The following is a 14,124-nucleotide window of genomic DNA, read 5'->3' as shown; positions in this document are numbered from 1 at the left end:
TTACATCTTATTTACCTCAGGGTGGGGAAAGACTACTTTTAAGGTGCTTCTGCCAAAGTAAAACAGGAATTCGTTCAGCTATCAGAGCCTCTTGATGCCTCAAATGTATGTAAATATAATCCTGTATAAATAAGAATTACCTTAGGTTTTTATTTGCAACTGCATGAATAGCAAATTCCAAAGTTTGTTTGTTCTTCAGGTTCAAAGACTGTACAGAACTACTTCTGTAACAGTGTGAGTTCATAAAGATTTTTCATGAATAATGTATATTTTTGCAATAAAAAAATTGCCCTGCCCAACTATCTTCAGGGATCTGTGGGCATGCGCTCCATGGTGCCTCTGTTTCTTGACCATTTTCAGAACCATTTTTTGGTTGCCATTTTTTGTACATTCCCTTGTCTTACATCTTGTGTCCTGGTGATTGCACTCCTCTGAATTTACTAACTTTCTGCCCAGCTGATGGATAACTGGAATCTTCCTGTAGCCAACGTGTTTCTTCTCACTCTCGCAGCCATTTGTTTTGTTTTTAAAAATCTTAATTCTCATATCTCCTACATTTAAATCCAAATCATGGATTATATATGAAGAATGGATAATAACCGAGCTTTGAGCCCTGTTTCAAAGGAAAACAGCTTTCCAGTAATAGAAATGCTTATCAACAGTAGCACTTTGCTCATTGTCACTGAGTCCAGGAAAACTGCTGCAGTGAATCTTGTAGATGCCACAAACGACTGAGGGGTGAATGCTGGAGTTCTTGGATGAAATGCTGATAAAGTTGGCTGTACATAACCTGGCAAGTGCAGTGAGTTCAATCATCCTCCGAACTAAAAACCAAAAGAACTGTGGATGCTGTAAATCAGAAATAAAAACAGAGATTGCTGCCAAAGCTCGGCAGGTCTGGGAGCACCTGTGCAGAGAAACCAGAGTTAACATTCCTAGGAGGAACCACCTGACCCGAAATGTTAACTCTGATCTCTCTTCACAGGTGCTGCCAGACTTGCTCAGCTTTTCCAGGACTCGTTATTTTTGTTTTGTCTTCCTAATTAGTGCCTTCTAGTGTTGGCAGAAAGAATTCAGAGCCAATGGAGAACACAACTACCTGATCCAGATTTTGAATGCCTCCTGTAAGCCACAGTATTTACCTGACTGGCCCAGTTAAATTCGTGGAAAATAACAGATCCCAAAGCCGTTTATGGATTTGATGTTGACAGTACAGTTGAATGATAGAAGTAAGAATAGGCACGTTCAACCTGGCTATTCACAGCCTCATCTCAATCATCATTGTCTGATGGAACGTATCATTAATAAATAATAATAAATGCTAATAAATAGTACTTAATCACAAATAACAAGATATAAGAGAACTGAATTACCTTCAAAATTCACCTCAGCTTGGAAAAAAAAGCATGTTTTCATTGCTACAGGGAAAAATACTTAAAATTCTTATTCTCTCAGAGCTTTGATGAGTATCTACATAACAAGGACAACAGCAGTTTAAGGAGATGTCTCACTACCACTTTCTGAAGGGCAATGAATGCAGGCTTTGGCAGTAACTTAGACATGATAAATAAATTAAGGAAAAAAAAGATCCTAATGATATGACAGCTCTTTAATGCTTATGAGGCAACCAACCAAAAATATTTCTGCAGATTAAATTGTCTTGGACAGGAACAAAGCAAATCATCTTCCTATGGATTTATAATTCTGTTCTCACTGTTCCTCTTTTGACATCGCTTCAATATACATATATATTGCTTCTGACCAGCTCTCTTTGGTGTTAAATTTATCTTCAACATCCTAGAAGTCACTATTGAATCAAACAGTCTGTGTCAATACTAAATGGAATGATAAACTCTTAAGAAGTTTTTTTAAAGAAGTACAGATTTTATTTCCACTGTGATTCCAAATGCTTACCTGCAGAGAGTATCCCTGATCACACTGAAATGATATTATATCTCCAACCAAGTATCTGTCCCCATTCTTCATTCCATTGCTGGGTGTAAGTGGTTCTGTGCAGGAATCTAATCCAATAGCTGCAATATCACAAGATATGTTATTAGCTATTGATATTTTAAATGACAAATGAATCAAGGATTTCAGTTATTTTCTGGAACAAACCTATACCAGGCTTCTTGGTTTTGAGAGTTACCAAACCAAACAAAACATATTACGAAATGATGAGGACAAATAGCAGAATTAGATTTCTTTACCAGTAAAAATGAGATTTCCCAGTAAAAATGAGAAATATCCCAATCTTTATTGCAATTGGACAGATTTTGTCACGGATCAGAGCAGTGTTGCACACTCGGATGATAATTCATTGGCACGATAAATCTCAGTGTGAGAATGTATTCACCCAGGCTGTCTGGCACAAATGTGTGACGAGCTGGTTAAAAACGTTACAGGTGAATGGGGTTGAGTTTTTTTTTGCCACATGCCTGATAAATACACATCTGCAGTTCTTGTTGTTCTCCAGAATGTTCTAAGGACTCTTATTGTGCAGTGGTAGCGTCCTTACACCTCTGCCAGGAGGCCTGGGCTCAAGTCCCATCTGCTCTAGAGGTCGATTGATAGATGCTTTGTAAACAATCACCAGGTCCTTCTGCAGAGCAGTCCATTATGGACAGGTGGGGTCAACATTAGATCCAAAAGTCATGGCTCAATGGCTTCATTGGTAGCCCTTGTATTTTAACTGTGACATAGAATTTGTATAAGAGCTGGATTACCTGTGTATTCTAGATGAAAGCCAGCAGCCGAAATACTGATGTCCGATTGAAAGTTGAGGTACAAATTATTGGATGTGCTGTTGAGGAATGCTGGTATTGTAGTTCCTGAATTAAGAATAAAATAGGAATAGAAATAGTTACCATTTAGATTCCATAATCGACAGCTTTATGAACATACGAAGAAATTGCAGCATGTTAGAATCAGAAGTAAATACATGGATAAATGCCATCAGCTGGTATAAGGACAGCTATGAGGAGTCAAAGGGACACATGCAGTGTACATAAAACCTGTCATCATCTTTCATATGAACAGTGTGCTCATTCATTCTGATGGGCTTTGAAACGGGCCACATCAGAACTTGACCACCTCTGTCTCTGCATCCATATCTCTTTTGAACTAGCTCCAGTGGTGGAAAATCTATCACCAGCTCAATCCCGAATTCCCAACAGAAAGTAAGTGTGGGTGGGCTCCTCGAGGGTGGAGACAGAATTGTGGGCTGAGAAAAAATATTAACTCTGATTCAGAACTCTCAGTTTTGAAGAAGAGTCTTCAAACTTGAACTGTTAACTATTTCTCTCTCTGCAGATCCTGCCAGACCTGCTGTTTCTCCAGCATTCTTTTTGTTTGTTTCAGATTTCCAGCATTCACAGTATTTTTCCTTTTTTCTAACTCTGACACTTGTCTCAAAGTCAAAAAACTTTGTATCCTTACCTTTCTCATATGCTTAAGAATGCTCCTTCCCTCCCCTACACTCCCACTCAATTTTAATTGATGATGTACTGTTCTCAACAGGAAGAGAGCAGGGCATTAATTCCACTCTTGATTTTCTTTGCCAGTTTCTTCATGATTATATTAAAATTTAAAGTGAAGATGATGGTTAAAGGAAACATACATGGTAACACAGTGGATAAAGTTCTCATGAATGAAATTGACCAATACCCAACAAATGTGGCAGGTTAGGGTGGGAAAGGACTCTACATCTTGGTCACAACTCTCCTGCCAACACCAATGCACAAATATGAGGCATTGTGAGAGTATACTAATACTTTTAAAATATAATTGTATGTAAAATAAAATATAACTTTCAAATAGTTCATATTTCATTGGGTTCACTTCATACATATGTACATCATCATCAAGATTAGCTTATTCAGACACCTAAATCTACTGGCTTGCCTGATAAATGGTGTACGTTGACACTTACATACAAGCTTGGGAAATTTCCTTATTGTGGAAGAAACAATTATTTTTATGTCTACTCCTCACTGAATGTCCAATGTTATAATCACCTGTGGGCCACAAATGAACTTGCAAGCTCAGCTGGCCCTCTCTTCTATACTTTGTAAGTTACATTGTTTGAGATCCTTCTGAGTGGGTATAATTGCAGGTGAATTAAAAGAAATGCAAGGGCTCTGCGAGCCAATATCCTCGGATGGATCCACATTTGGCACAGTCTTTGTTTAGGCCTTTGTTTTCCTTGCCTGCCCCCACCAGTACTCCCAATATTCCAGGCCTTTCCCAATTCACTGCATTATGCACCTGGCCCCAACCCTGTTCCTCCTTTCATTCTCTCTTCACTCTTCCTGGTCCACAAACCAACTTAATACTCCCCCTTAGCTATGACTTGTCTTTGCTGGTCCCAAGGTGCCATGTAGGCTTCTGTTCTCCTGCTTCCATCTCCACTGCCATGTAGTTCAACAAAATTGCCAACCTCACACTCAAAGCAAGCTTGTGCACATTACCTATAGTCAAACGTGAAGCAGGTGCTACAAGATGCCTACACCCAATGAGATCTTCTTTTTATTCATGGGATTTTGGCATCATTGGCAAAGACAACATTTGTTTCCGTTCCCAACTCTCCTTGAACTCAATGGCTTACAAGGGCATTTCAGGGACACTTAAAGGGTTAACCACATTTGTGTGGGTCTAGACCCACATGTAGGCCAGAAGGGATTAGGATGTCAGAATTTGTTCCCAAAATAATATTAATGAACCTGGTGGGTTTTCCCAAAAACTGTGATAGTTTCATGGACTCCAAGACTGAGCTGAGGTTTATTTGTACTTAAGCGCTGCTGAAAAAAAAACATTTCGTCAAAGCTTTTCATCTTGCATTCATCAGGCCATTTAGAAGGAATGCAAATTCAAATACAAATTCATATTGCATGGGAAAAGAGTAATTATTAGATGCCAAGTAGACTCTGATCGAGGTGCTCCTATGAAAAACACACCATTAATGATGATTGGCAGTTAATAGCTAGGATGTGTTAAATTTTACACCAGGTCATCTGAATCTGATTAGGGAGGGCGTTGCCTTACGAAATGAACCAGACCATGGTCGTCACCTATTTTACTAGGTTGGAAACAATTGCAGCTCATTAATAAGATCTTCCTGTCTGCAAACAATAGGACCAATGCATTAATATCCGTAGCACCCAGGAGACACAAGTGTGGCACACTGTGAGCCTGCCTGACAGTCCAAAATTTGTTGTCGTGGTTACACATTCAGGAATATCCAGCAAATGTAGGTCAATTGCAAAATCACATCAAATGTTAGACACTCTGTTCTGGGTTTTGCAGGTATGGGCTGTTTGGATACTTTGGGTATTTCGCTTGTTGCAAAGAGCTAAAGGAACGTTCTGTTTGAACGTAGCATGGTTATTGTGTGGATGTTTGCATCGGACTGCAATAATCCAAAATTCATTATTTCTAGGCAGACACGAAGCATATCTAAAAGAGACCACCTCAGTGAAAATTATCTCAGAAAATATTTTAATAAATGAAAAATGAATTAATGAGAAATGAATGTTAAAAAATGTTTTATTCACATGTCTTGAATAGAAATAAAACCTACTCGTATCTTTGTTTCCAAAATACATGAATTAACAAATGCATGGTCAGATTTCAGAATGCAGGTATGAAAAGTTGCAAGTCTATCTATTTTTAAAAGTGAAACGCATTGAATGAGAACTTTTTTTTCAAATAAAGGGAATGCATCACATTCATAAAAAACAAGACCTAACAGATTAGTTTAGCTCAGGCGATCAGCAAAATTATGAGATAATTTGCTTATGATAATCTTTTGGCCTATTGGTGAAGTTGTGGTTCTTTTATGAGTACCAGATTTTCAGTGCTTTATGCAACAACCTGACCAAAATGAAGAGGAAACATGATGAACTAAACATGACATTTCATTTTTTTTGTATCTCCTTATTTAATATAGGTTTGTACTATTTGGCTGTTTACCTGAAAAGCTTCCAAGTCTCGGAGCATTAGTGTCAACTCCATCAAAGAAATCCAATGAATCCCAGTTATGTTCTGTTGCAAAGCTTATTACTTGAACCTGAAAAATTCAAATACAGGAATTTAAGAAAAAAACACAACTCACACAAAGTATACATTTCAAAAGTTTCTTAATAAAATCATTCCAAATCTAAAAAAAATAGGTTTATTTGCGCTTTGTGGTATCTGATGTTTATTAATTTCTTATAATTGTCAATTGATTCAATTGCTGAATACCCAAACAATGCATGATAAATAATACAATGGTTTGTGCAAAGACATGGCTAGTATGTTAATAAAATTCCTCGAAGAGTCTTGCAACAATGTAAATAAACTTATAAAAATATGAATTGTAATCAGTCATTCTGTCCTACATGCCTTTTTCTGCTATTCAATTGATCTGTATTCATTGCAGTCTTCATCCATGTTTTTTTTTCTTTCAAGTCCATATCAGATAAAATCTATTGATCTTAATTTTGTGAATGTCGTAAATTTTAATTGATTCACCTTCCACAGCTGATGGATAGAATTCCAAATTTTTGTGACCTTTTCGTGATAGATATAGGACAGATGTCAGAGGTAGATTCTTTACTCAGAGAGTAGTAAGGGCGTGGAATGCCCTGCCTGCAACAGTAGTAGTCTCGCCAACTTTAAGGGCATTTCAATGTTTGTTGGATAAACATATGGATGATAATGGAATAGTGTAGATTGGATGTGCTTCAGATTGTTTTCACAGGCCAGCACAACATCGAGGGCTGAAGGGCCTGTACTGCACTCTAATGTTCTATGTTCTGTGTTTGATGTGAAAAGGTGCTTCTTGACTTCACTCTTAAATGTACTTTCATCTGTATTTTTAACATTGTTCCTCTTTCTACTGGACAACATAATTTCTCTGCATTTCCATATCAAATTCCTTTAACACTTTAGTACTTACAAACAACTACAAAAGACTGGATGAAACCTGTGCTTTTAAAAGCTTTTTCTGACCCTGATGACAATCTTTTAAAGTAGAATTTCTTTGAATTCTTTATCCAATCATTGCCTGAGGTAAAGAAGAGCATACTGCAACATTCAGTTGAAAATAGTTTGTAAAAGCATTGGTGTTTGGACACTTGTCCTTTTACATTTTGAGCTTCTTTTTAAAAATGTACATAGAATTTGCTGCTTTGCTCATCCCCAAATGCCGTGGGGAAGGTGATGATGAGATGCTTGAGTGAATGACCGGCGACAGAGTTCCAAGTCAGGATAGAGCCTAGCTTAGAGGTGGTGATGTTCCCATGCATTTGCTATCATAGTCTTTCTAGATGGTGAGAATCATAAAGTTTTAAGTTGCTGGTGAAGCCTGAGCAAGAAAGCAAGCATACTATGTGCCTTCTTAACCACCCTGTCTACCTGTAACACAAATTTCAAAGAATTATTTACCTGAACCCCTAGGTCTCTCTGTTCCACAACACTATCCATGGCTCTACCATTCATTGGATTTGACACCACTATACTCAAGGAAATTTATAGATTTCATTTTACTGAACTTAAAACTTAAATTAAAAATCATGGAAAATATGACTATCATTGAAGCACCACAATACTGGAATAAAAATGTTAAGTGCCAAATGAACTCTGGGTTTCAAATCGCAATTAGACAAGCTCAATTTTTTGCACAAATTTAATAAATATTTGCAGTTGTATTTCCTATTTATGCAAATGAACACATTAATGGCATGAGGAGATGATTCAATCATTCACACTTCCTCTGCAGAATGTCCTGTGAAACTCTACATTCAGCATTATTTCAAAAATAGACACAGAGAAGATACATACCCTTCAAAAGCAGTGCTTTAATTTTGCCAGAAAAAAATACAGTTGTTAACAGAATTTGAAACTGGAGACTATACAAGGGAGAGATAAATGCAGTCATGTTACATGAGATCTTATTGGTACACCAAGGCTAGATGACAGATCATGTTCAAGTGCGATCTCTGCAGTTCAGGACTCAAGCTTCTAGGCACTGGTAGTAGTAGGGTTTTTTTGCATCTCTAAAACCAGATTATCAACTCAGGCAACAAAGCGTGGAGCTGGATGAACACAGCAGGCCAAGCAGCATCTGAGGAGCACAAAAGCTGACGTTTCGGGCCTAGACCCTTCAGCAGAAAAAAAATCTGAAGGGTCTAGGCCCGAAACGTCAGCTTTTGTGCTCCTAAGATGCTGCTTGGCCTGCTGTGTTCATCCAGCTCCACACTTTGTTATCTCGGATTCCCCAGCATCTGCCGTTCCCATTATCTCTTATCAACTCAGACAGTTTGATTAAATATTAGCAAAACAACACCATTAAATCTGCATGAGCAAAAACACAAAGATACAAAGAGAAGCATCAGTTCGACATAATCAGAATTAGATATGACTGAATAGAATAAACAATTCAGAAATAGAAGCCTTACTTGTATTCCAGCACCTTCCGGCACCATGATTTTCCAGATGCAGTTCAAATTGTTGTCATATGGTTCAGGATAACTTGGAGACAGAATACTCCCTGTGCGCTTTGTTAGAATTCCACCACAGGGCACTGAAAGAAAATGGAAATGCTGAAACTGAGAGAAAAGTCCTTACAGTCGCACTGGTGTGCTTGGAACAGAAAAGGCATGCTGCTACTTGACAAGGGCTTATCGAGGATTTACTAAAGAAACCATGAATAATAGAGCAATTTACTGTCTAGAGAGCTTCAAGAAACATTCGGCATCTCTTATTTATTCTCTTTGAATACATGTAAGCGCATCAGGAATGGAGAAAGCAGTCTTAAGGTGCTGTCACAAATCAGCAAACTGGAAAACAATATTCTTAACAATCTAAAACATAATTTTGAACACCATCCTCAATTTAATAACTAAACTTTTGTTGGAAAGCATTTTACTAGTTTTATGTAAATAGAACACAAAATCAAACCTTACAGCAATTCATTGACTCACCCACTATCTTAAAAAAAATCATATAATAATATATTGATGTTTGATCAAAAGGGTAAAGTAATTGTATTATAAATTAGTTGAAACTCTTATGGCAGAATTTTAAAGTGAATCAAGCCATGTTTCACTTCAGGGATGCTTTACATTATTGATGCTTAACATGGTCTTTTATGAGACCAGCAATGTGCTTTAGGTAAGTTATAGATTTTAAAAATCATTGTGTTTCTCTCAGCCATCAAAGAAAAAACAACTGATCCACAAATGAACCATACAGAAGCTATTTGCTTCTTTCCTGTGCTGCTTGGCATCGGATAACCCTCAATATTCTCACAATTATTAGAAAATAGAAACTCCATTTCCATGTTTGTCTTTTCAAAATGTAACATTAGTCGTTAAACAGACATTTAGTAAATTATCAATGCACGAGGTGATCTTTGGGAATTGCATTTTGTAAGGCTATGTCGAATATGTACATAAAACTAGCTGTTTAAAGTGAAGAAACTTCAGCCACTTAGGAACTATCAATATATTCTTTGATTATACAACAGTTAAAAACAGACATAATTTTTACAACTACATCTCAGCTCCACATCAGCAGGAACTAAATCAAGAGCCCTACTTGCTGGTGCAGAAAGGCAAAAAAAAGTTATTTTGTTCTTCGCAATGAAACTGTGAAAACATTCCAGCAAGAGTGCTGAAGGCCAGTGCTCCAAAACCAGTCGCATCCACGGCCGAGACATTCGGTTCAAGTAACAACTTGAGCATCTACCCGACAATGTAGAAAATTATCTATCTATGCCCTGTGCACAAAATGCAGGACAAACCCAAATTGACAAATTACTGCCCTAACAAGCTCCTCTTTGCTGGCAGCAAGGTGATGCTGGTTCTTTTTTTGGACAACGCCACCCAGCAGCACTTGCTTGGTGAAAAAAACCTCACTAATACTTAGTTTTAGTTCCACCACAGCCACTCCTCTCTCCCAATCTCATTATAGTCTTTGCCCAAACAGGTACAAAAGAGCTGAACTGCAGAGCAAAGGTGAGAGGGACTGCACTAAATTTCACGACTCATTATGGAGCTCTGGCAAAACAGGAGTTGTTGGGAATCTGGGGGAGGAAGAAAAAACTCTCTGCTGGTTGGAGTTATGCCTGGTGGAAATTAAGATGCTTGTGGCTATTGGAAGTCAGTCATCTCAGCTCCAGGACCATTGATCAATTCCCGTTGACCATAAACTGAACTGAACAACTTTCTAAATATTGTGGATACAAAAGCAGATCCAAGGCAGAAACTCTGTGACACACAATTCATTACTTGTTTCCTCAAAAGCTGCTCACCATCTACAAAGCACAAATCAGGGCGGGATGATTGCTGCTTCAGCAAAACTCAAGAAGATTGACACCATCCATCTGGAACAACACAACTGCTTGACACATCTACCATTTCAAACATTCACTCTTCTCACCACTGATGTACAGTAGCAACAGTGCGTTCCAACTGCAAGTTGCATTATAGTAACTCACCCAGGCTATTTTGCCAGCACATTCCTGACCCATAAGATCTACCAACTAGAAGGGCAACAGATGCATATGAACACCGTCAACTGTAAGTTCCTCTCCAAATCGCACAGCAGACTGACTTGGAATTGCCTTGCTGTTCCTTCACCGTTGTTTGGTTGAAGCCCTGGAGCTCACTTCAAACACCAATGTTGATGTCCCTGTACCCAAAGAACTGCAGAATTTAAGATGCTGGCTAACTAGTACCTTTTCCAGGGCAATTAGAAATAGTTAATTAGTGACAACCTTGCCAATGATTCCCATATCTTGTGAATCACACCTGAACTTCCTCTGAACTGTGTCACCATTAGTTCTTTGAAAGTATATTGTAAAGTTCTAATTTGGCACTGTCAGTTCATGAATCTGTTAACTGTATACTTTCAAAGACAAAGATTTGGAAAATTTTAACTACTTTTCCTGGCAGAAGTTGGATGAAACATCAGAGCTTTTTGTTCCATTTGCTGCAGCTCAATGGTTGTTTCTCCTAATGTGTTATATTAGTTACCACAGGGACAAAGGGGATTACAGCAGAGGTAGACGTTACGTGGATGCAACAGACAGTAGACTACAAGTAGACTATGTACAATGGCATTCCTTCAAATATACCATGCTGATAAATAAAATATAACAAAAATACATGCACAATCATTTTCAGTTACAAGTAATACAAGCTATTCAAAATACAAAGAAAATGATTATTCATGAGCAAAACTCTTAACAATTGTACAACGATTAGCATGATAATTATTGTCATTGATCAATTCCCATTGTTGGGGAAATGTAAACTTTTCAGGCAGATTGAGCTTGCAGGGGTGAGATCATAGCTTCATGATCAGCAGTGAAGACACAGTTTCTCCTATTGTACATAGGTATCTGCAGTTGAAACAATACATTTGGTTTCTCCCAGTTACCGCATATGTTCAAGGTGACAACTATTCAAAACAGTCCCAAGATGACATATGATAACAAAGTGTGAAGGTGGATGAACACAGCAGGCCAATTGTGCTCCTGAGATGCTGTTTGGCCTGCTGTGTTCATCCAGCTTCACACTTTGTTATCTTGGATTCTCCTGCATCTGTAGTTCCCATTATCCAAGATGACATATGTTACCTTCCCCTGCAACTGCAGGAAATGCTACACTTGCCCCCACACCTCCTCCCTCACCCCTATCCCAGGCCCCAAAATGACTTTCCACATTAAGCAGACGTTCACCTGCACATCTGCCAATGTGGTATGCTGCATCCACTGTACCCGGTGTGGCTTCCTCTACATTGGGGAAACCAAGCGGAGGCTTGGAGACCGCTTCGCAGAACATCTCCGCTCAGTTCGCAACAAACAACTGCACCTCCCAGTCGCAAACCATTTCCACTCCCCCTCCCATTCTCTAGATGACATGTCCGTCATGGGCCTCCTGAAGTGCCACAATGATGCCACCCGAAGGTTGCAGGAACAGCAACTCATATTCCGCCTGGGAACCCTGCAGCCTAATGGTATCAATGTGGACTTCACCAGTTTCAAAATCTCCCCTTCCCCTACTGCATCCCTAAACCAGCCCAGTTCGTCCCCTCCACCCACTGCACCACACAACCAGCCCAGCTCTTCCCCCCGACCCACTGCATCCCAAAACCAGTCCAACCTGTTTCTGCTTCCCTAACCGGTTCTTCCTCTCACCCATCCCTTCCTCCCACCCCAAGCCGCACCCCCATCTACCTACTAACCTCATCCCACCTCCTTGACCTGTCCATCTTCCCTGGACTGACCTATCCCCTCCCTACCTCCCCACCTATACTCTCTCCACCTATCTTCTTTTCTCTCCATCTTCGGTCCGCCTCCCCCTCTCTCCCTATTTATTCCAGAACCCTCATCCCATCCCCCTCTCTGATGAAGGGTCTAGGCCCGAAACGTCAGCTTTTGTCCTCCTGAGATGCTGCTTGGCCTGCTGTGTTCATCCAGCCTCACATTTTATTATCTTGGAATTCTCCAGCATCTGCAGTTCCCATTATCTCTGACATATGTACTGACTTGTTAATAGCAGTGAATATTTACACTCTGACTGGCTCACTAATAGGTTGGCTCTGGCAATGACTTGGCAGTTTTATCAAAGTGATTTTTTTGCTTCACTTCAACTTGACTTTGTCACTGAAACCTATTACTACTTGCGGATTTGGAAGTATTTAACATGATCAAAAGAGAGGCTTAGGTGCAATGCAATGTTAACCTACAGTTTAGAATACATTCACACCTTCAATCATTTATTTCTCCACTCAACAATGTCTTGGAGAATTCTGTTCACTTTGGTGATTTTCAATACTACCTCAGACTTAAGAGGGTATGGAGATGATATGTGGCTTTGAATTTTTCATTCATTTATAAAGCATCTAATTTATTCACTCACAAATTGTGTGTCATTGAAACTGATTACAATAGCTGGAATGTCAAAATCAATGAAGTGTTTTCCAAGGTATTGTACAATTTTACTAGTACTTATTGATCTCAGGTGGTCTAATTTCCAATAGTCAGGATTCGACTTGATGATGATAGATCATCAGTGCCCCTAACAGTGTAAAAGACTGCTTCAATTTTCATCCTTTGATTGTTTGGGATGACACGTGTAATAAGAGGATCTTTATTTTCTTTAACTTGATATTTATATATTATTTATTATAAGCACTGCACTGGTATTGCTCCTAAGATGCTGCTCGGTCTGCTATGTTCATCCAACTCCACACTTTGTTATCTTGGATTCTCCACCATCTGCAGTTCCTATTATCTTTGTCTGAATAGTTTTAGGATAAAGGGAAACAGATTGAAAACAGAGATGAGGAGACATTACTTCTTTCAAATGGTTGTGAATTTATTGAAATCATGACCCCAGAACATGGTGGATGCCAGGGCATTCAGTAAAAATTAAGGAGGAGATAGGCAGTTTTTAACCACTAATGGTTTGAAGTGATGTGGTGAACGGGCAGGAAAGTGAAGTTGAGGCTGAGATGCCATTAGCCACGATCACATGAAATTAGTGGAGCAGGTTCGAGGGGCCTAAGTGCCAGATTTTTCTCTGAGTTCTTATGTTACTATGTACATATTTGGCCACTGGAATACTTCTCTTGCCTTCCTCAGGCTAGCCACACTTTCTCGATGGATAAAATGGATGCGTTTCATCATCTTTTTTCACTTCTATGTCGGGATAAACTCATCCATTTCTCTTGTACAAGATGCGATGTCAGCTATCACTTCATCCCTGTATAAACAGCACTCTCTTAAGGCCACAGGTGTGTCATTGATACCTTCAGGCCATCATCTGATCAGTACTTCCACCAATGCTCAGTAAGTTACAACTTGTTGGAAAGTTTGTTTCATCTGAGCAAGATACTTGTCTTTCAGGCAATGTCCATTTTAATATGCTTACTTCCAGAGCATATCATTCTGTTGCATTGGATCCAAGCCAGAAGATTTCATACATTATCTTCACACCCTCCAATTTCTCCATTGGGATTGTTTTCTTCCAAGTATGTCAGGAATGTACATCTATTTGCCTTGCTTTCGACAATGTAAGTGATGTCTCTGCAAATGTATTAAAAGAGGAAGAGGTTTGAGGGGGACATTTT

The 14,124-nt window shown here is 38.9% G+C and overlaps 1 protein-coding gene across 1 annotated transcript in view; it reads right to left on the bottom strand.

Annotated features, from left to right (window-relative positions):
- The window catches only part of csmd3b (CUB and Sushi multiple domains 3b), a 1,751,526-nt gene that overhangs the window by 181,036 nt on the left and 1,556,366 nt on the right, over nt 1-14,124 (bottom strand). Inside the window, exons 35-38 of the mRNA XM_048529668.2 lie at nt 8,442-8,566; nt 5,971-6,067; nt 2,727-2,831; nt 1,915-2,033 (exon numbers count right to left, since the gene is read on the bottom strand). Coding sequence (XP_048385625.1) covers nt 1,915-2,033; nt 2,727-2,831; nt 5,971-6,067; nt 8,442-8,566 — 446 coding nt within the window. The remainder of the gene's footprint in view (nt 1-1,914; nt 2,034-2,726; nt 2,832-5,970; nt 6,068-8,441; nt 8,567-14,124) is intronic.

The sequence above is a fragment of the Stegostoma tigrinum genome, chromosome 5, assembly GCF_030684315.1.
Source record: "Stegostoma tigrinum isolate sSteTig4 chromosome 5, sSteTig4.hap1, whole genome shotgun sequence".
Classification (NCBI taxonomy): domain Eukaryota; kingdom Metazoa; phylum Chordata; class Chondrichthyes; order Orectolobiformes; family Stegostomatidae; genus Stegostoma; species Stegostoma tigrinum.
This window is presented reverse-complemented; position numbering and strand designations above follow the sequence as displayed.